This window comes from Choloepus didactylus, chromosome X (assembly GCF_015220235.1).
Source record: "Choloepus didactylus isolate mChoDid1 chromosome X, mChoDid1.pri, whole genome shotgun sequence".
In the NCBI taxonomy this organism is placed as follows: Eukaryota; Metazoa; Chordata; class Mammalia; order Pilosa; family Megalonychidae; genus Choloepus; species Choloepus didactylus.
In genome coordinates, this window is record NC_051334.1 from 166041005 (window position 1) to 166064120 (window position 23116).

The window sequence follows — 23116 nt, forward strand, 5'->3', positions numbered from 1 at the left end:
GGTCCACTTTTTTTTTATATATATATTTTTTATTATTCATTTTATTGAGATATATTCACATACCACACAGTCATACAAAACAAATCGTACATTTGACTGTTCACAGTACCATTACGTAGTTGTAGATTCATTACCAAAATCAATCCCCGACACCCTCATTACCACACACACAAAAATAACCAGAATAATAATTAAAGTGAAAAGGAGCAACTAAAGTAAAAAAGAACACTGGGTGCCCTTGTGTGTTTGCTTGTTTCCTTCCCCCACCTTTCCACTCATCCATCCACAAACTAGACAAACAGGAGTGTGATCCCTATGGCCCCCCCAATCCCACTGTCCCCCCTCATAAGCCACATTTTTATACAATTGTCTGCAAGATTCATGGGTTCTGGGTTGTAGTTTGATAGTTTCAGGTATCTACTTTTGTCCACTTTTATGTCTTCCTTCCCTCCTGCCACTTATAACTTCTTGCTGCTCATATATGCCGCCCTCTACTCATCTTCCATAGCCCTTCTATTTAACTGATTATTTACTGCTGGCTAGGAAACTAGGTGATCAAGCATAAAGACTGCATAAGTTTAGAACAATAGTAGGCTCTGAACAAGTCCCTGAGTTGCTCTCAGATGAGTCACCTTCACAAGCAGGAGCTCCATGGCATTTTAGGTTCTCAGAGACATTTTTTTGCTTAACCACTATTCCTCCTCTCTGACAAAGAGAGTTGAAGCTGCGGGATAGGCAATTTCCAGAAAGGTGAAGCATTGCTGCATTCTGAAGAGTCTGTGCCCACCCAAAGGCAGAGGCACCCTGAAGAAGACTGGAAACATCCAACATACACAAAAATCTCGGATATACCCGAAATGTTTCCTGAAAGTACAAGGTTGAAAGTCATAATGAAAGTCTACAAATAAAATAGAACTCAGGATTTGAATGTGTAGAGGTGGTAGAGATATGAAAAATTCAGAATTCTATCCCATTTTTCTTCACAAGGACCACAAATCTTGCAACTTCTTTATTTTATTTTACTTCAAGCACACTAAGAACAAGGAAACCCATGTCACGTGATGGCCTAGAAGAGGCTGTGGCATCAATGAGTTCCTCATCTATAAAATGCAGATAATTACAGTATGAACTTCATAGGGCTGCTGGGAAAATTAAATGAGATAATTATGCAAAAATAAGCATCATATAGCAGGCACTTAATAAATTTTCACTATTATTACTATTATCATCATCATCATTAATAATATTAGGTAGAGGAGAAGAAAAAGAGACAAGAAAATCTACTTTTAGTAGAGTTTTTCAAAAAGAATTAATTAAGCGGAAACAAAAACGATCGTGCTGCCTCATTTTACTAAGTACATCTAAGTAAATTAAATTTAGGAAACGAGGCAATACAAAGATTGAAAATAAAGACCAAGTTTTTTAAATGCTTCAATCATCATCAAAACAACACTAGCAATAGAGCACTCCAACCACTGTAACAAAGAGCCCCAGGCTCATTTGTGAGGGCAAAGGCTTCCTGCAAACGAAGACATAAAATCCAAATTGAGGCAGTAAGGATTGCTTGTGAAACTGTGCACATATTTGCAGAAAAGGCTCACAGCTTAAATGCTCCCAATGTGAACCAGTGAAAGAATCCTAAAGAGATTGTGGATCTAGGCCAAGATCAGGATGAGCTTTCTTCAGCTTCATGTGGTGGAGAAAATAGCTCACAAAGCCACCACATCAAATTTCATATGAGTAAAGTATTGGGCAATTTTCTTGATAATTTGGTCTACTAGAATCTTGGGTAGGGGATGTATTTTAGGGAAAACAACAATTGTGCCCCAATTAAGATTCCCTGGAATAATAATTGTAAGAAAAAAGAAGTGGATGCTCTTTTTCTTGGCAATTTATAATACATTATCTGATTTTTCCAAATATTTGTTACAAATATTTGTTACAAATATTTTTCCAAATATTTGTTACAGAAAGGATTTGGGGCCAATATCTCTCCAACCATGGCACAAGTGCCTTAAGGTCTGGGACCATGGTTTATTTTTTCTCACGGGGTTTATTTTTTCTAAAAGCAAGGCAGGAGAAGAGTAAGAAAAGGGAATGAAATGAGAGTAAAAAACAAGTACAAATGGTGGGAAGTAAAGGGCACTAGCAATGATGACTTCAGACAGCATTTGGTTGTCTTCTCCATGTTCACTTGCTAGGGTTATCCTTCTGCCTGTTCACACAATTCAAGAAAAGAGGCGTGCACACGCATGTGTGTGCATTTATAGATTCAACTAGAGGGTGCTGTCCCCCATTTTCCACTCTCTGTTCACATGACTGGTTTTCAACCTCCACACTACAGCAACCATAGCTGGAAGCAAATCCAATCAAAATCTTATTAGAACTGCCTTTCCCTCCTATTCTCTCATGCTGGCCAAAGCCTAATAAAACACAATATGCAGAATGCTGACACCCAGGGCCCTCAGGTGGAGAGCCATGGCAGTGCCTCTGCATATCGGAACACCAGGTGATCATTCTACCTGCCCCCTCCATCCAGCAGTGGTTGCAAGATACCAGCCGTGGGCCTTGTTACTCTGAGAAGTAAACAAGCCACAAACACTCAATTCTAAAAAGCACCTTGAGGCACCAAAGACTAAGACTCAGCTCTGTGCTTCTACCCAATTCCCATGTCACATTGCTTCTTATCATCCCACTTTCAGCCAGCAGATCAGCTCCAAAACCAATCTAAGAACTACATGAATGGTACATGTATTTTTAAAATCAGCCTAAATTATTCATTCTATCACCAAATTGTTAGTCTCAACAAACTCTTCACAAGAGTCTGACTGCATAAATAGGTTAACAAATACTTCAAGCTTATATATCATACTTCATGTAATCAACTCAACATCCCCTGAGGCTTTGACCCAAGAAATTGCTGTGAATGTGTGCTTTATTAGCTAATTTGAATAACTTCCTTAGCTAATTCTAAGAATTTCATTATAATACACAAAATAAACTATAATGAACCTACCTTACAATTCAGCAAGGTTAATTCTTGCAAAGATGCCATAAATTTAAAGCTTTACAAGGTCAAGTCATCAGAAGTGTCATTTTTCTATCTGATTCCAATTCTCTCTGTGTTGGGGGCAAGAAAAAGGCAACGGATTCCATCTGCCAGAGCAAGGATAGGAGAAAGTCCAATATCCATAATTAATTTTCCCAGTCACAGGAGGCAGCACACTGAAGTGGTTAAAAGGTGAGGCTCTAAAAGTCGGGCTGCCTGGGTTCAAATCTTGCCTCCAATCATTTGTTAGTTGTATGACCTTGAGCAAGTTATTTAACCATTCTGTGCCTTTGGTTTTTCTAATCCAGAAAATAGGTATATTAGTATATCTATTTCATAGGGTTGGTGTGAGGATTAAATTAATTAATATATGTAAAACACTTAAAAGAGTACCTGGCACACAGTGTTATGTAAGTGTTGGCTATGACAATACCTCCATCATCACCATCATCCCTGGCTGGGTCATTGCATTGAGGGAGGTCTGCCCCATCCTGCTATGATAGGCCTACAAGTTAGCAGGGAGAAATGTAACTTCCTACTCCTTCTGGCAATGCCCCAGAAGCTTCTCCAATAGTTATCCACAGGCATGGTAAGAAGTGAGACAGAGAGAGACAGGAGAGATAACCAATCACACAAATAGGAAAATGTTGGACCAACAAGTCAGTTTTCCCCTCTTAAATGGAAAGGGTCCTAGTGGTCAGAAGAAGTTCATGCATGTTCCTTAAGTATCTAACTCAGCCCTGGAGAAAACTAGACTCTGTATTTAAGTAAACTGTTTTTTTAAAACAGTCTTATGGACTTACTGACAAAAAGTATCATTTACTCTTTCTTCAAAGATTCACAACGGTTTCATACAGGTACATAGAACCTCCTTGGACAATGATTTTTGACAATGCCCACCTTTCCAAAATTGAAATGAAGCTTCCCTAAAAATTGTGTTTTTCCTTAGCCAGGATCTCTCACTGGGAGGTTTTTATATCAAGCATTAATGCTGGAATGGTTATATTTATAAATTATAATTAGAACTTAAAAGCCTGGTACCCAAATGATGATGCCATTCAGCAGCACATCTGAAGAGATTCCCAGAACTCACCTTGGAAAACTGCAGCATTCTGAATAATTAAGAACTTGAGCTCCATACTTGCAGACTGAAGCAGTTGTTCCATGTTCAATCGTGCTGTTAGTTGGTATTTTTCTTCCATCTTTCTTGAGCAGCATGTTGGGCCCTTGGGGAGACATACTTGCAAATCTGATCCTGAAACAAACAAGTTTTTCATGTTTCAGTAAGCAGAATGTCACATACACAAAAGAGGCAAACTAGGCAAAACAAAGCATCTCTTTCAAAATACAGTAAAATCTTGATTATTCAAGATTAGTGTTTATCTTAACTAATCCCTGCTTTCTCCCAATTATCCTTATGACTAATTCTTTTTGAATAATCATCAGAATTAATTGCCTGGGTTTGACTCATAAATTCTGCATAAACTAATTTATAGCACCAAATATACATCATTGAACACCAATATTTAATTTGTTTGTTAAAAGATCAATCTTCACTCCTACAATTTTTTTTGCTGCTTATAATTTATGAATGAGAACACGACCAAGAAACAATTTTCAAAATTCCAGATATGATTTCCAAATGAAACATATATCTGGGTTAACCAGAGTTGCTTTTTGGGATGAATGATTAAAGCATCAATCTCATATCAAGTTATGTTGCTGTTGTTGTCGTTTTAGCTCAAGGTCTGGGGCAAGATTCACAGACGAAAATCCAGAAAAAGCAATATTAACACTCAATCACCAATGTCCCTTACAATTCCAACATCTTAGCTCTATCACAAATGCCAATCTCTTGTTACTCTGCAATTTTGAGATACTTCATCACTATCTCCCTTATGATGCAGAATGTTTTTCCATTTTCACATCCCCATAAAGATATGCTAAATGAATAATCTCCTCACCTATTCCAAAATTAGGGAATCAGAGCCCTTTTCCCAGACCTCATCCAATGAGACCCTTTGTAGCATCCCATATGGTTGACCAGTCCTTCCTTCTTAAAATATTCTCTTCCTTCCTTGTTTTAGTGCAAATACCCTGAGCTTTTCCCACACTACTTATTGCTTAAATGTCCTGAGTTCTCTCCCTCATTCTAACTCTTCTTCCTGGATGATCTTATCTAAACCCATGTGGTAGATGAGCTCCCTAATCCAGCCCTCGCCTCCTTCCTGAGCTATAGAATCTCACATTTTCAACAACTGTATGGGAATCTCAAATTCAGCAAATCCAAAACTGAATTCAGTATCTTCCACATATGCACACAAAAAGGTCCACTTCCTATATTCTGTATCTCAGTTAATGATCTTCATCCACTAAGTTTCCCAATGATAGAAACCTTTGCCATTCTCAACTATTCACTGTTGACTCAACACACTTCTGCATCCATGGAAGTCAACAGCATATGAATGAAAATTATAGACATGGGAATAAATGAGACTCATTCAAAAATATTTATGGGGTGCCAATATATGCCAAGCACTGTGAATATAGCAGTAAAAGAAAAGCAAAGTCCCTGCCCTCGTGGAATAGGATATACTCATGAAATTTCAAACAGTGATAAATATGATGGAGAAAATAAAACAAAAGAAAGGAAGGAAAACAAACTGTGGTATGTCCACGCAATGGAATACTATTCAGCATTAAAAAGGAATGAACCGATACATGCTAACACATAGATGAACCTCAAAGACATTATGCTAAGTGAAAGAAGACAGATCAAAAAAAGTACATACTTTATGGCTCCATTTATATAAAAGTCTAGAAAATGGAACTGATCTGTTTTCTGAATTGCTTTACAGAAAGCAATTCAGTGATTGCTAGGATGGGGTTGGAGGGGAGGGGGAGGGATGGGAGGGAAGGATTACAAAGGGGAGTGAGAAAATTTTTGGAGGTGATAGATATGTTCATTATCTTTATTGCGGTGATGGTTTCATGGGTGTCTAAATATGTCAAAATTATCAAACTGTACACTTTAAAATATGTGCAGTGAATTTTTGTCAATTATACCCCAATAAAGGTGTTGAAAAATAAAAATATATTTTCAAAAAAACAAAATAGGGGAGATAGGGAATGTGTTGCTTGGGGAGACAGTTCTATTTTATATAGGGAAGTCAGGAAAGGCTTCTTTGATAATGTAGCATTTGAGCAGAGATCTGAGGGAACTAAGGGAGAATACCACGAAATTTATATCCTCCACCAATATAGCAAATACTTGGGGTCAATGAACATTAAGCACAATGTCTTTCCTCTTTGCAACTTCCATTTTACTCAAACTCTTCCTTCAAAACAAGTTTGTTGAACACCTTCTGTGGTGTCCATGAAAATGGGCACCTCAGATCTTCTACTGTGAGGAATGTAACTGACTAATTGGCCCCACCTGCTGTGCTCTGAGCTCACCACCATCTTGTGCCAAGACTAGAGTTCCCAGGGATTGCTCCCAGCCAGTGACTGAGCATGGCAAAGATACTAAGGCAGGACCAGTCCTGTGGGACATGGGATGGTGCTGACAGGGGATTTTGGCTTGAGGGCACCCTGTTGGCCTTGCCAAAACTTTCTTCAGACTTCACTGCAGTCCAAGATTCTTCCTACTCAACCTTTTCTTCTCTGCACCATGGTCTGATGGCTCTCCCAAAGTCCTTCAGCAACTCCTCATTTTCCCTCACAAGCATTTCCCCCAATAAATCTCTTGTATATCCATTTCCACATTGGTGTCTGCTTCTCAGAAGATCCAGTCTAACATATCTTCTGTGTGCCAGGCCCTGTGCTACATGCTAGAGGTTCAACTTAGAACAAGAGTGACTTGGTCCCTGCCCCAATGAGCTCATTGCCTAAAGGGATTAACACAGATAAATATCGTGTGCAAAGTAAATGAGTGCCATGATGTAATACAGTTGGGTAAGGTGACAAAAAGTGTATATGGCATATAAGCATGACTCCCCCAAAGACCCATAAAGTCCTCAGCAAAGTAAGGTCAATGACAAGCATTGAAGTAAAGATATAAAAGCACAATCAGACATTTTAGACAGTTTTTCAACAATTGGGGTTTAGAAGAAGGGGAGACTAGTTAACCCTAGGTTACTAGCAAATTTATTTTTATTACATCTTATTTCTTTAGAAATTCCAGTTACTCATGGTCTTGACTTAATGTATGTGTCCAAGTTTTCTTAATTTAAGAATGAAATTCATCAAGCTTTGCCTCACAAGGCGTCACTGTTGGAGTCCGGAGTATTGACTCCAAGCTTTCTACTTCCCCTCCTCAAGGGAGCTGCTGACAAAAGTAGTAAAGGACAGCACAGATAATACATATCACCAAATCTTATCCAGCGATGCAATTTATGGTACCGAATGGAAAGGTGATATTTAATGTGTCAAAATACAATTTGGGGTCTGGAGACAGAGTTCAGATTTATCTCCCATAAATGTCAATCTCATATACAGGCCTTAAACCAATTTTAAATATGGTCTAAGCTTAAGAGCTTTATGACTAACTTCAGAAAAAGAAAAAACAAAACAAAACAAAACAGAGAAACAGCCAGTTCCAGCTTCCTGTGTTCTTTTTACACATGGTTTCAAAATATAATGCCATTCTAGTTGTAGAAATTGATGTAGTTTACTGGCCCAAAAAGGGAAAGAGTCCCCTTGGGAAAGAGGGCTAATCTAGATTTAAAACAGGTTGGTTGGGACACATGGACAGGTATGAGAAATCTTATATAGTGGATACTTTTCATATACCAAGTTCCTGTCCATTTAGCAAGGGTTTATTTACTTTCTTGATAAGCAGATCCCTAAGTAGTGTCGTTTCAAATATCTTTATTTTAGTAAGTTCACAAAACTAAATGTTATGGATAAAATCCTTCATGTTCTCAAACTTTGTTTTTGTGATGAACTTCCAGTGTTCAGGAATGGTAGGGTTTACTTGGCAGGGTGGCTATTAGTACTGTTCCTACTCCCACAAGCTCTAGCTAGTGGAGTTATAAAATAGTAAAAGAGATCTTTTCTTTATGAAGTGCTTTGGGTTGCTTAGCTCTTAGAAGGGAACACATTGCCAATCAGTTTACCCACAGAAGCCCAGGAATGACTCTTTGAATTCCCATGACACCAGTTTGGCTTGCCGTTGATATGATAACTCATAAAATAGCTTAGAGCTTGTAGTGTGTCCTTTCCCTGAGTTGGTCGAGTTTCATCATGGTATAAACTCCCACCACATCAAAAAGCAGTTCAGCCAAAATATTTAAAGGAATAAAATCTCAAATGGGAACTTTCAGGAAAACATGTCAGATGATTTACCTTTTTTTTAAAAAAAGTATATTATGTTATATCCAAATATAAGAAATACATACAGAGTAATATTTACCCTCCCTCCCAGTTATCACTGCCTGATTAATCAGTAAACAGGTACAAGTGATCTGGGAGGCTAAGATTTAGCTATAGATTTGAGGAAATAAGACATCCATAAACTGATAAGAATTCAGAATCTCTAAGCCAGGAAGGAGAAAATTACATGTTAAGGGTAAAAACATTATGTTTTAAGTAAATTTCACATAACTCACATAGCAGCTTTAACAACAACAAAAAAAAACCCCACCAGAAAGCAGCATAAGGAAAAAAGGGGGCCAGGAGAACTAGATATGCCTTCATGAAATGACAATAATAGAATATGGCCATTTCAATGCATGAACATATGCACAAACAAAATAGAAAGAAATAGAGAAAGAATTTAAAGGGAATCCTCATCAGCTAAGCAAAGAATTGTCCTGGGAACTGAATTCCAAACAAGTTGAACAACAAGTAAAACCAAGGGCAAGTGACCAAAAGTATACCAAGAAATGATGTTACATACTTGTATGAGTAAAAGCAGAAAGGTCAATTTAAGAAATAAGACTCAATTTACAAAAGACAAATAGTAAATAGAAAATCATTCTTTAAATATATCAGGAACAAAAGAAGGTTAAAGGACAACAGCCTCTTTATTAGATGGAAAGGAAAAGTAGTCGTGGGCCACACTCATCAAAGAGGTGCTCACATTTTATTTATTTATTTTTTTGGTAAAAATAGAATTCAATTGGGAAATAGGAATAGAGATGAGCAATATAGCCTGGGATAGAGATAAGGAGAAGACTTAGCAATTGACTATTTAAATGAGCCAGAAAGGTTCAGCTCTTTAGGGCTTAAAATCTTGCGTTCCCAGATGCTAAAAAAATAAAATAAAATAAAATAACTGAAGTCATTACAGGACTGCTAGTTCCCATTTATTTTGGAGGATTAGAAAGTGCCATCATACTATAATCTCCTCTCCTAGATTGCAAATTCCTGAAGAGCAGAGAGTGACTCCCATTTCCCTTGGGGTGCCCTGTTGTCTGTCAATCCCGTTCAGCACGTAGTGTTGAATTAAAGAGAGCTGCAGACTGAGAACACCAGCAAAGAACTTTGTGTCCGTATTTGAAAAGAAGGTGTAGAGACAGCTGACCCTGAAAATTTGACATCTGTATGCTTAACTTTTTATTTTGGAAAAATATTAGAAAATACCACAAAAATCAATTTGCAAACATCTTGAAGATATGCAAACAGATGTTTCACTCAAAGGACTATGGAGTAATTTCTAATTATTATGAGAAAATGCCTTGCTGGTACATTGGATCCAGTTCTGGATCCCACAACTGAGAGGGACTCTTTAATCTATGGGCAGCTTTTTCTCTGGGGAATTATTCCTAAGTGTATCTAAGCCAAGCTCCATCCCAAAGGCTCGACGACAGGTGATCCCCAGCTCCCTCCTGACGCACACTCTTGTGTTAGGGGATCTCTTCCGGCTTGTCTACCAGTGGCTTTGCCTTTTTGACCTCTATCATAGACTTCTCTTTGGGCCCAGTTCTTGCTCTTTGTTGGCTTCATTCAAAGACCTGCCATCTTACTTAGACTGCTCCTGGTTTCCCTTAGCCACCTCCCTCAGGACTTGGACCTCAGTTCCTCTTTGCTGTAAGGTAGTAGGCCCACCACACTCACTTGGAGACCCCATTCCAGGCCCGAGCCCTGCTGTCCCTAACAAGAAGAAGAGAGTGAACAGTGTTTATGGAGTTGTTTGAATGTGTCAGTTCTACTTGATTCTATTCCAAGTCAATAAGTATTAATGGCCTGAAGGTCAGCATCATCCTAGGAACCAGCAGGCAGGAAATTGCAAGAGCTCTTTAAGCTATGGTTCCTCTAGTCAAGGTGCTTACAGTTTAGTCCTAGCACCAGGACTTGCTAGCTGTGGGAGCAAGGGTAGGTTACTTAACCTTACATGACTTTTTGTCCTTATCTATGAAATATGAATATCAGTAGTACTTACTTTATAGAGTTATTGCAAGGATTATGTGGAATTATGTATGTAAAACTCTTAGCCTTCTTGGTACAAAGTAAATATTCAATATATGTTAATTAAAAATAAGATAAACAAATAGACAATAGTTTCATGCTGAGAGATCAGATTTCACAGAAAAAAATAGCTAGAAAAACAGTAAACATTGGTATATGGTCATGTGACAAAATATGTAGTGTATTTTCTGAGGTGATGGAAATGTTTTATAGTTTTACTGGAGTAGTAGTTACGTTTGTCAAAACTCCTTGAACTATTCACTTAAAATGGGTTTATTTTATTGTTTGTAAGTCATATCTCAATAAAGTTGATTTTTAAATATGCAATATACACAATAATTGCTGTAGATAAGAAAATATTTGCCAGAGGCTCTAGGGATCAAGGGAGACTTCCAGGAGGAAGTGGATGCAAAGGATGGGAAGGATTTCGACAGTGAAATGCATTTAGCACTAGAGGGATGGAAGAGTAAGGCTAACCTGCCTAGAGTGAGGCTGGGATCTGGGGGTATAGCTGGCTTATCAGGTAAGATGGGCCAGAATTTGGAGAGCCCTGAATGAAGGCAGAGGCTTGTGGACTTGACCCCACAGACAATAAAGGACCCCTGGAGGTTCTTGAGCAGAGACATAATATGATGAAGAGTGCTGTTTAGAAAGATTAGTCTTATGGCCTGAAGCTGGGAAATGGACTAAATAACCCCTGCAGGTCACTTCCATTTCTCCGATTCTCTAATTACCTTTATTATATTCTATATGTTGGTTATTTTACTAGCCTGCAATTTATAGCTAATGACTATAAATTGTCAAAAATCACATTAGAAAGCACATTAAAGAACAAAAGAAATATTAGCGTAGACCTTGATCCTTACACTTTTCTAAGAGCAGATAAAACATATTCAACAGAAGAGAATGGATCATCAAGGCTCAGTAACATTGAAAATTGAAATATTTTCCATAAGCATATATATATATATGTATACACACACACATATATATGATGGTCTTACACATCTCATTGCCAAGGTCTGCTTTATGAACGGCAGACTATGTATTTTTTGCTAACAAAGGTAAACTGTGCTAAAAATAATAATGCAATTTTATCATTAAAGTAATATTAAGCAAAGGAATTAATGACATACAAAACTGGTTGCTTCATGACTTCTAAGGAAAATAATAGACAGCTATTAAAATTAGCCAAAGAATTAAGTGCAGGTTGCTCTACTAATGAACCAAAAGACATATAAGGCATTTTTAAAAGGTTTTTTTTTTTTAAATGGAGGACAAGTCAATTTGCCGTCCAAAAATATTAACTAATTTCTTTAGCATAACATAGTGACTTGCTATTAGAACAGTGCCTTTCCCCCTAATTAATCATTACCTAAATCAAATCTTACATGCTCATTAATTTCTCACTAATCAGGATAGGAATACAGATGAAAGAAATGGCTGCATTTGAAACCGGTGGGGAAAGTGATGACTGCTGGTAGAAGAAATCATCTTAGGGAACCCAGCTGAAGGTCACCTTTCTGTCATTTAGCCTGAAAGAACATGACCTTGCAGATGGAGCATTTGGGTATCAGGATCTCAGACTTTAAATCAAAGATCATGCCTGGGGCCACCATAGACTCTAACTGTGTAAAAGGCAAGCCAAAATGTCGCTCCCACACTGGAGTACTGGGAGTTTAAAGCAACTCTGGAAATAAGCCATTATCTAAGCCTGAACATTAAAGAATGAATTACCTTTATCTCTACTGCCAATTGTCAATTAACGGCATATCATTTCATGCCCAGCAAAGGTTGAATCCCCAGATCACGAGAAAAAACACTGTCCCACAAAGTGGTTCCTTCTGAACCACATTCCCAACTAGCAGTCAACATGTCCTCTGGGAATACAAATTCACTGGTTACCTTCAGCCTGCCATAGGGGTGAACGATTCATTCCTCCAACATTTACTGACTGCCAACTTTGTGCCAGGGCCTATGCCCAATCCAAGAAAGGCAATAACGAACAGGATCACAGTCCCTGTCCTGGAGTTCACAAACTGATCCAGGAAATAGACTTCCAAACTAATAGAACACTTTAGATCATTCTGGACACCTCACTCGGTCATCTGCTATAGCCAGATGCCATCAAATCCTACTGATTCTGCTTTTTAAATGCCTCATGTCACTCCCCTTCTTTCTATCTCTGCTTCATCACCTTGTGTCTTTTTTTAAATTCAGTTTTATTCAGATATATCCACATGGCATACAATCATCCACAGTGTACAATCAGCTGTTCACAGTACCATCATATAGTTGTGCATTCATCCCACCACCATCAATTTTTGAACACTTTTCTTACTCCAACAAAAAGAATAAAAATAAAAGTAAAGAACACTCAAAGCATTCCATCCCACCCATCCCACCCTATTTTTTCATTTAATTTTTCCTCCCCATTTTTCTACTCATCTGTCTGTACACTGGATAAAGGGAGTACCTCCCCCCCTTTTACTTAGACAACAACACCAGCCTCCAAATTGGCCTCCCTGCCTCTATGCCTTCCAACAGTCAAGGCCCAGAGAGATACTTCTATGTATGTTCATGCCATTCTCCTTCTTTAAAAACCTCCATGCAGAGGCTAAACCTGCATATAATTGTGCATAAGAGTCTCCCCCTGAGTGCCTCTTTGTTGCTCAGATGTGGTCTTCTCTCTCTCTAACTAAGCCACCTTGGCAGGTGATCTCACTGCCCTTCCCCCTACATGGGACCTGACTCCCAGGGGTGTCAATCTCCCTGGCAATGCAGGATATGACTCCGGAGGATGAATCTGGACCCAGCATCATGGGACTGAGAACATCTTCTTGACCAAAAGGGAGACGCAAAATGAAACAAAATAAAGTTTCAGTGGCTGAGAGATTTCAAATAGAGCTGAGAGGTCACTCTGGTGGATTGTTAGGCACTATATAGATATCCCTTTTTAGGATTTAATGTATTGGAACAGCTAGAAGTAAATACCTGAAACTATTAAACTCTAACCCAGTAGCCTTGACTCTTAAAGATGATTGTATAGCAGTGCAGCTTACAAGGGGTGACAGTGTGATTGTGAAAACCTTGTGGATCATACTCCCTTTATCCAGTGTATGGGTGGATGAGTAGAAAAATGGGGACAAAAACTAAATGAAAAATAGGGTGGGATGGGGGGGGATGATTTGGGTGTTCTTTTTTACTTTTATTTTTTATTCTTATTTTTATTCTTTCTGGTGTAAGGAAAATGTTCAAAATTTGATTGGGGTGATGAATACACAACTATATGATGGTACTGTGAACAGTTGATTGTACACCATAGATGATTGTATGGTATGTGAATATTTCTCAATAAAATTGAATTTAATTAAAAAAAAACCTCCAAGCAAATGGGGTGCAAAAGTGAGTGGCATGTTCAGGCATGTTCATGCCAAGGAGACTGCTAAGACTAGGGAAAAGCGAGCCGGTGGAGCATGGCGGGGACCAGATGAGATAAGTGAGCCCTGCAGCAAGATGAGCCCTAGTTACCTTGGAGCTGGATTTTCACAGGGCTGAATGTTCTTGGGAGCAGGAGGAGATGGACCTAAAAGTTTTCTCTCCTTTGAATCCTCAGAGTATTCTCCATCCTTTACAAAGGCACTTCTCACCCTCTCTAACAGGCTTCACATTTATATTTGCAAGCTGTATCTCCACTAGATTTAAGTTCCTTGAGGCAAGACACTTGACTGGCTCATCTTTGTATTTCAGGGGGTCCTCTGAGGTTTGGGCTTGGTGCCCTCCTCTTTGACATGGAGGTAATGCCAGAAATTCAAGAGAGTTAAGTTTCAAAGGCACTAGATCAGATTAACTGATGCTATGGGAGCAATTTTGAGAACAGAATTCCGGGGAAAATGAAGGAAGAATATTTAGAACCGAAATGATGAAGACCTCTATCTTCTCTCTCCCTCCCTCCTTCCCTCCTTTTCTTCTTCTCTGTCTCTCTCATAGACATACAGATACACAAACACACACACCATTAGTTATTTAGATGGGGGGAACCCTAATACAAAAAAAAAAAACTGGTTTGCAAAACAATCCCAGCTACTTTGGAGTTGGGATGCAGAATCTTTTCGTTTAGAATTCTGCCAGAGGGACTAAACTAAGAAAATTTCCTGTCTCTCCTGGTTACTCCTTAGCTAATTGTTATTCTAGTCAGAAAAGAAGCCGAGATCCTGTCTTTCAGGAGATGTATAGCTTTTATTTTTCGGATATGATCTTCAACTATGCAGACCAAAGGCGTAACTGAGAATTTCTCCACCCTAGGACTAATCTAAGTACTACACCTTTTCCACTGTGTATGAAAATCACAGGCAGAAAAGAGCTCTTCCCTACCAAAAGTATTAACATCTGATCTGCTACCAAATCAGCTATGTGACACATTCAAGAAACTTCCCCATTCTGGGCCTGTTTCCTCAAGAGGATTAGACTAGATGGCTTCTAAGGTAATTTCAGCTCTGAGAGTCCAAAGTTCCCCATTATAGGTCAATTGATAAGTCACTGAACCCATTCTGGCCTGGGCATTGGGAGAGCCACAAATTTCCCCCCCTCTAGGAAGGCTTTGTCCATAGCACCTGGATATATGAACGAGGATATGGGGCCAGGGCAAAGACCAACACCTCTGGGCCTTTACAGCCCTGAAACCCATGTATTAACCACATCCCCTTCTGCATGCCCATTTATCTCCAGAAGGCAACTGATGGCAGATAGCTTCCTGAACCTCAGCTTTCTTAGCCATAAATTGGGGACAATAACACCTATCTTTCAAAATGGTTATGAAGATTAAATTAAACCCTTATTTAATGCTTCCTAAACACATGCTTTCATTTCCTGCTTCCCTGTTTTGCTCATACTTTTCCTATCCTTGGAGTACTCTTCTCTTGCTTCAGTTATTAAAACCTTCTCATTCATAAGGACTCTCCGAAATGTCTCTTTCACAATGTTTTTCATCCCCACCCCTCCTCTCCCAGTGACTCTCCCCCCAAAACAAACCACATGAGCTGTCATCTCTCAGAGCACAATTTGTACCTCTCTAACATTGTGCTTTGCAGTCTTTTAGTCATTGATATATTTTCTTATCCCTACTTTTAAACTGTAAGTCTCTGAGGGCTAGAAATATATTTTGGTCATCTCTGTATTGTCTGACATGGCATAGTGCCTGGCATATAGTACAAACTCAATAAATGCTTGTTGAATGAATGAATGAATGAATGAATAACTGTTTAACAATGAAAGCCTGCTTCCTAACATAGTAAGTTCCCTGTCTCTTGAGGCATTCAAACAGAATTTGAGTAGTAATATCAGAGATTCCATGAAGGAGACTCCTACAATAAGTAAGAAGCCAGATATGCTAAACTCCATGGTTACTTTCTCTCTGTGTTTCTATGATGATTATACTCTAACTCACTAATCCCTTTACACACCAAGGTTGTCATGGGTACACTCTGATCTTGCATCAGAGAAGAGATGTCCCACAGCCTTAAATGTTAGAACTGGTTCTTTTGTTAAAAGCAAGTGTGATATTTTTTCTTGAGAGAATGTCTCTTCTGTGACAAATATATATTCACCATTTTGCATGCAAGTTGTACTTAACAACTCAGTATACCTGAACTAAAAAGGCATCTCTTTTGCTTCAGAGATGTTTCTGGCTTCCAAAACTCCAAGTAGCCAATGATTTTGGCAAACCATGAAGACTAGAGGGAAAACTTCAGTAGACTGAAAGCACACCATCATCTTGAACCTACAGATCCTGTGAAAAGGTTGTTCGTGTGGGTAAAAAAGCAGCAACTGCCATCCCATGACTAAAATATTCAGGAAAAATATATTTTTTAAGGAAAAATATCCAACAGGAGTCATGAGTTAAGACATAAAGTCTATGCTGAGGAATAGTGGCCTGTTCCGTTTCAGAACTCTTCTTGTGCTCCACGGCAACTTATGTAAATCAATTCACCTCCAGGTCCTTAATTTAACCATTTGTAAAATGGGTGAACAGCAGTTGCCACTCAAATCCCTCTCAGGAAACAACTGACACGTTCCAACTGACTTAGTTGATTTTACAACTGACTTTAAGATCACATGGCTGTTAAGTGGCCAAGATGGGGTTCACACCCTACTTTGCCTGATTCCAGAGTCCTTCCCTTTGCCACTGCATGAACAAGTTCCCATGAGAGTAGAAAGCTTCAGTAAATTGGTATGATTCAAGAGGCCCCAGAAAACTCTCCCTCTGTAATGGCTTGAATGGTGGCCCCTCAAAAGATTCATCCATGTCCTAACTCCGGGAACCTGTGAATGTGACCTAATTTGGAAAAAGGGTCTCAGAAAATGTAATTAAGGATCCTGAGATGAGATCATCCTGGATTATCCAGGTGGCCCCTAAATCCAATGGCAAATGCCCTTATAAGAGACACATAGGGACATGAACAGGTCATGTGAAGACGGAGGCAGATATTGGAGTGATGTGACCACAAGCCAGGGAATGCCTGGAGTCACCAGAAGCTGGAAGAAGCAAAGAAGGATTCTCTCCTAGAGTCCTTGGAGAGAGCATGGCTCTGCTGACTCCTTGATTTTGGACTTCTGGTCTCCAAGTCTGTAGTAATTTGTTTTGGCAGCCCTAGGAAATGAATACACCATCTCTCTCTATGCTGGTTTGGATGTATTATGTCCCCCAAAATGCCATGTTCTTTGATGCAATCTTACAGGGGCAGACTTGTTAGTGTTGATTAGGTTGGAGTCTTTGGATTAGGTTGTTTCCATGGAGATGTGACCCATCCAACTGTGGGTGATACCTTTGATTAGATTATTTCCATGAGGTGTGACCCGCCCATTCAGCATTGGGTCTTAATTAAATCACCGGAGCCCTATAAGAGCTTAGACAGAAGTAGCTCGCTGCTGCAGCCAAGAGAGATATTTCAAAGACAGCCATTGAAAGTAGACTTTTGCTACTCCAGAGTTTGCCTGGGAGAAACTAAGAAAATAGCCCCAGAAAGCTAGAAAGAAACGTCCTAGGAGAAAGCCATTTTGAAACTCAACCTGGGAGCAAAGGAAGAAGATGCCAGCCACGTGCCTTCCCAGCTAACAGAGGTGTTCCAGATGCCATTGGCCATTCTTCTGTGAAGGTACCCTATTGTTGACACCTTAGCTTGGACACTTTTATGGCCTTAAGACTGTAACTTTGTAACCAAATAAACCTCCTTTATAAAAGCCAATCCATTTCTGGTATTTTGCATAATGGCAGCATTAGCAAACCAGAACACTCCCTCTCCACTCCACCTAAAATTATCTCTTTAGTAATGCCTAAATGTTTCCTCATGGGTGAGTTAACTATTTTGGCTAAGCAATTTCATCAGGTGGTGTCTTAAAATGCAATACTCCTTGAGTAGTTCCCTCATTCCTCAAGGCTAAAGAGCTTACTTGGGATCTTCCTCTAGCACAGGAAAGAAGGGGGTGGGGAAGCAACCCAGAACGCCTGGAAAGGAACCAGGGGAGATGTCAAAAAGGAGGGAAAGATCCGGAAAGAGACAAACAGGGACCAAAACCAAATTTTATCTAGGGTCAGGCCTGAAAAAGTAATTTTGATAGAGCCCAAATGTTACTTGAACAAAATTACTTAAAGAAGGAAGAACGAAGACGCCTTGCAGAATCGAAAAATACGACTACTGCCTTAGTTGTAGGCCCATGTTCCAGAAAATGTGTTAGAAGGTTGCTCAGACCAATCCAAATGCCTCAAACTCACTGCTCAAATGCAATTTCTTTTCTTCTGCTTAACAAATTAGGCAAATTTGGGATGCATGAAAAAAATTATTTCAAGCTATTAGCAATTAAATAATCCCAGGGAGAGTCAGGCAATAATGGATTATTAGTCTGGACCTCCAGCCCAATCCTGAAATCGGTAGTTTCCCGTCACATTACAACTGCTCTAGACTTCAGCAGTTCTGGAGATGCTGTTTAACCAGCTTCCAGGCAAATCTTTCTGATCCTAATTGCCCTTCCTGTTAAGATTCTTCTCCCAGCTCTAACGGCGAACCTAAATTTCAGTTTCAAGCCACTGCACCTTGTAATTACATTCTCAGCCACTGTAAATAATCTGGGCCTTCTATCACATCTTTCTCCTTTCCCTATGATAGGAACCAGTGGGAAAGTGAGGCAGTTGCCTTGTTAGTACAACATACACACTACACCTGAGAAAAATGCAACCAAAAGAAAATCAAACACTCACTCTTGATCCCTGAGAGAGAAGCACCGTTATTGATCTTTTTCTTTTTCCTATCCTTCAGCTGGTCTGAGTGTCTACAATGACATGCTCTAGTGCTGTGGCATTTATGCCATCTTGGGGAATAGCTGTGTAAATGCTCCAGTAATTTTATACATCTTCAACATACCGTTGTGTTAGAAATTGAGTGTCTGAAGGACTGAGAAGGACAGATTTTCCTCCCCCTCCTCCCACCCTCATGTAATATGAATAAAAATCCCCACTAATTGGCCCTCCTCCTGCATGTTACAGAAGTCTAGACTTGGTGGCAACCCCTTTCTGTAGAAGAGATTTAATGGAGGAGAAAGTGCATGGGAGGGGAGCTGGCAAGCGAGCACTGCAAGAAACTCGGAAACCTAAGTAGCTTTTGGTAAGCCGAGATTGGAAGCAAAAGGATATCATTTCAAACACACACTCAAAGCATACGCACATAGGTGAGTGCACTTTACCCTGAATCAAATGTTCCCTAAAATTGAGGAAAATCTAAGTTATTAATGCAACACACAAAAGACTTTTACAATGATGCTTGGTAGTGATTTTTTCCTCCTTGCTTTGTTCAGGAGCTATGAAAGCAAAAAAATAAATTACCTGAACAGGTGATTTTGGTATTTTCCTTCCATTCCCATGATTTCACTGAAATTCTCAAAAATTGCTACTAGAAACTTCATTCTCCTGTCAAACCATGGGTGCAGGCTTCCAGAGGCAGTGCCGGGAGGACTCCAGATCAATCTGAATGAGCCAAACTTGGATCCAGGGTCTCCCTGCAGGCTGCTAGTCTTCTATGACCTGCCTTCAGAAAGCTACCAACTCTAGAGACCACAGAGATTTTGTTCAGGAATATCTGCCTCTTTCAATTTTTCTCCAGAAGATTATTTAATTTGTAAATATTGTACAACTTTTAATAGCTTACATTATACATACAGCCAAATAAAAACTTGCATTAACAATTGGTGGAGCTAGTGTCATAGAGTCAGGCTCCTTTTCTTTGCTGAGGCTGTAGACCAGAGAGTGGCCTGGAGCTTCCAGGAATGAGGGTTTTATGCAAGGGCCAGCACTATCCTTGGGCAGTGTTGAGTTATTGAACTATTAGAAAGACAGGCCCATTTTACATATGGGGAAACTGATCTCCTTGGAGAGGTCAAGTACCTCGCCTTAGGTCAAAGACATATTGGAGTCAGAATCCAAACCTTGTCTTAGCCAGACTGATGGTGAAGTCAGATGGGATGAGGTAGAGGAGAGGACTTTGATCTTTGGCCCCTGAGGCTCCAAGGAAAAGCAAGTGTGAAGGCTACTTGGCAATGGATGGGATGGAATGGGACGGCAGGGGGGAAAGCCAGCATCTTCCTGCCTGCAGAGTCCCTGTCCAGCCTTGAAACTAGGTCACCAGGCTGACGAGGGTAGCTCTATCTTGGGCTCCTTCCTTGGTACTCCCAAGCACTCCCTTGTGGTCAGGCCAACCGAAGCAGATCATTTAATTTCCTGGAGCTTCCATTTTCAGGATCTTGGAAAGCCAGTCGAGCTCAATTCTGGTCTGGAAAGCAATGAGGACCCCAGCTAAGCCTTCTACCTCTCCATCAGGTAGAAAGAGCCCAGGGGTTGAGAGAGGCACTTGGTGTCCCCATGCCCAGCCCTGGTAAGACCTCTGGGACCCAGGTCTGAGTCATCTGTCGTAGCTTCCAACCAAGCCAGCTCTGGCCCAGCCCCTAGCAGGGGCTCAGGCATGTGGGCAGCAGGGAGCTCAGGAGGGCCAAAGGACCACAGAAGAGATGTGTCCAATGGGTCTGCCCTGTGCTGCCCTCCCCTAAACTGGATTGGGCTATTGCTTCCACCAGAGGGGCAATTGCCACCCCCACAATTTGAATAGTTGAATCCCAGTTCCCCCACCAATGAAGGGAAAGTGAAAACAGGGGAGCAGCAGCTAATACCCCCACTAATCAGCTGGACTGGTCCTGGTCGGTCTCCAAAATAGATATCCCTCTCCAGTGTGACACCTGAGAACAGTCCCATTTCTCCCTTTATCTAGGCAAGGCCTGACTTCAAGGCCCTTTATCCCTCACCCTGCCCTGTCTAACCCCTTAGCCTGGATCTCTTGGTACCCCCTGTCCCTTGGCTCCAACACCCACCTCCCTCCCCCAAGGTGTCCAGTCTGTGGGAGATGCCGTCATACAGGCTACTCAGCTGGGCCTCAGAAGCCCTACTCCCTACCCAGGCTTTGAGCTGCTGGTCAACGTAGCCCTCGAACTGCAGGGTACCTATCACTTTGTTGACCTGGGTAATGGGTGTCTTCCCCAGCAGTGGGCTCAGAAAATCCTCCACATCCTTCTGCAAGGACCAGATGTCCCCCTCCACCTTCCTGATCATGGTCTTTTGACAGTTGCCATGTGTAATGTCCCTGTCGACAGAAATGTGCATCCGAGAGCGCCACATAAAACAGGGCAGATTGTGTGGAGGGTCTCAGGGAGGCTGCCAGCCACTGGGGGTGGGAGACCGTTCATGCTTTGGGGGCTTTCGAATGCTAGTGGGGGTGAAAGGTGCTCTACAAACTGGTCTTTGTGCACAGACTCCACAAAGCTGCAGTAATCAGGAAGCCCCTGGGTCTGGCTCAGGTGCTGTAGCCAGTGGCCCAGTTCAACACCAGTTCCCCAGCCCTGCAGTGCAGCCCGGAACATGATGGTTGCCATCTTGACCTCCCTCATTCACATTTTACTTTTTTTTTAAAGGAGAAAGAAATAAAGGAGAAATGGTGACACAAGGTACTATGGGGACAATTCTCCCAAACCAAGCCGACCATGCCTGTCTAAGGAGTGCTGGGTTCAAGGTAAATGCTGCTACAGTGAGGTGGGGCAGTGACGGAAACACGTTGATGCCATCACCGAGGCGATTCAACTCATACAGAGAGGATGAACTTCACCGAACAGAAAAAGCAAATGTCGGGGACCCCGGGGTGTTGGGCTGCCTTAGGACTGCAGCATTTCCACAGGTTCAGGCAATTGCTCTTCCCAGGCCCTCCTCCTTCCCCTCAGCAGGCATGGAGACCCTCCATGCATGGCCCTTCTTCTTTGCATAGGAGAATAAAGTATTTGTCTTATTTAACTTTGAATCCCCGGCATCTCACACCTACTAGGTTTGCAAAACTGGTTTCAAGAGTAATTCCTAGAAATGCCAGGCCCACCCATCACAAGACTAGTGGTTAGGAACATGGGCTTAGATGCGACTGCCTGGGTTTAAATCATTTCACAGTGATTTGACCTCAGACACATCATTAAACCCCTCTACACCTCAGTTTCCTCATCTGTAAAATGGGGGAAATAACAGGCCTAGCTCAATAAATGTTAACGATTATTAGCACCGCCCCCACCACAGGTGCTCAATAAAATCTTGCTGAATTGAAGTCACACCAGTGGGAATGACTAGCAGATGTGAAGGCCGCCAGGGCTTTTTTTTTTCTTTTTTGAGTTTTTCCCACCTCACTCTGCATCAGATGACCTCTGAGAGAGGGATGATAGAATAGGGGTAGTTGGCTGCACTTCTGCTGATCTTCAGTTTTTCATTCAGGGCAAAGAAAACCAAGTAGTTTAGCAAAGTCAGGCAGATGATTTTCAGAAAAATATGACAAGGCTATTAAAAACTTTAAATGTTAAGTTGTGTAATGAGCATGAATCTGAATACATTTACATTTCCTCTAGATCGAGTAATTCCAGCAACATCCTTATATATGTTCAAAGTGTGCTTTTGCAAATGTGAAGAGACCAAGGCCCTAAATGAAAGCAGAATTCCTTCAGAGTGAGTGTGTGTGTGTATGTGTGTGTGTGTGTGTGTGTGTGTGAGGTTAAGGGGGGGACGGGAGGCAATGCACAATTTTCATGAAAATTAACCTCTGAAAATGCATAGGATTTTATTACCATACAGATGCCTGAGGAGATTACAAGATTTTTAGGGTCTTTACTATCAAGAGAGCAACCTGCATGCCTGAAATAATTAAGAAGAAGAGAGACTCAATTATCCAGTAAACTGAAATTTCAAACCCCCTGCTTACCTAAATGAGAAAAGCTGCTTAGACTAAAGCATCATTACTTCTATTTAGACAAGCCTTAGCAAAGATATACAAGGAGCTGAAGAATGGGACCCCACATTCTTCCTTAAGCCACAACAATGCCTGTTTATGTAAATAGGATTTTCAATAACACAAGGGAATCTGGAAAAAAAATGTTTTCATTATTGTCTCGGAAAAAAATGCAAATGCAGAAGATGAAAGTCAAGGGGCTTTCACTATGATGGGCACTGAATACCCTAAAATATTTATTCTATGTGAGTCTGGGCCTGGATTCCAAGTGGATCTAAGAAACAGGCAATGGCCCTTTCCTCTTAAA

At 40.6% G+C, this 23116-nt stretch overlaps 1 protein-coding gene across 1 annotated transcript in view; it reads right to left on the reverse strand.

The window, feature by feature from the left end:
* GPC3 (glypican 3) overlaps positions 1-23116 on the reverse strand; it is a 561164-nt gene that overhangs the window by 522578 nt on the left and 15470 nt on the right. Inside the window, exon 2 of the mRNA XM_037821919.1 lies at positions 4143-4304. Coding sequence (XP_037677847.1) covers positions 4143-4304 — 162 coding nt within the window. The remainder of the gene's footprint in view (positions 1-4142; positions 4305-23116) is intronic.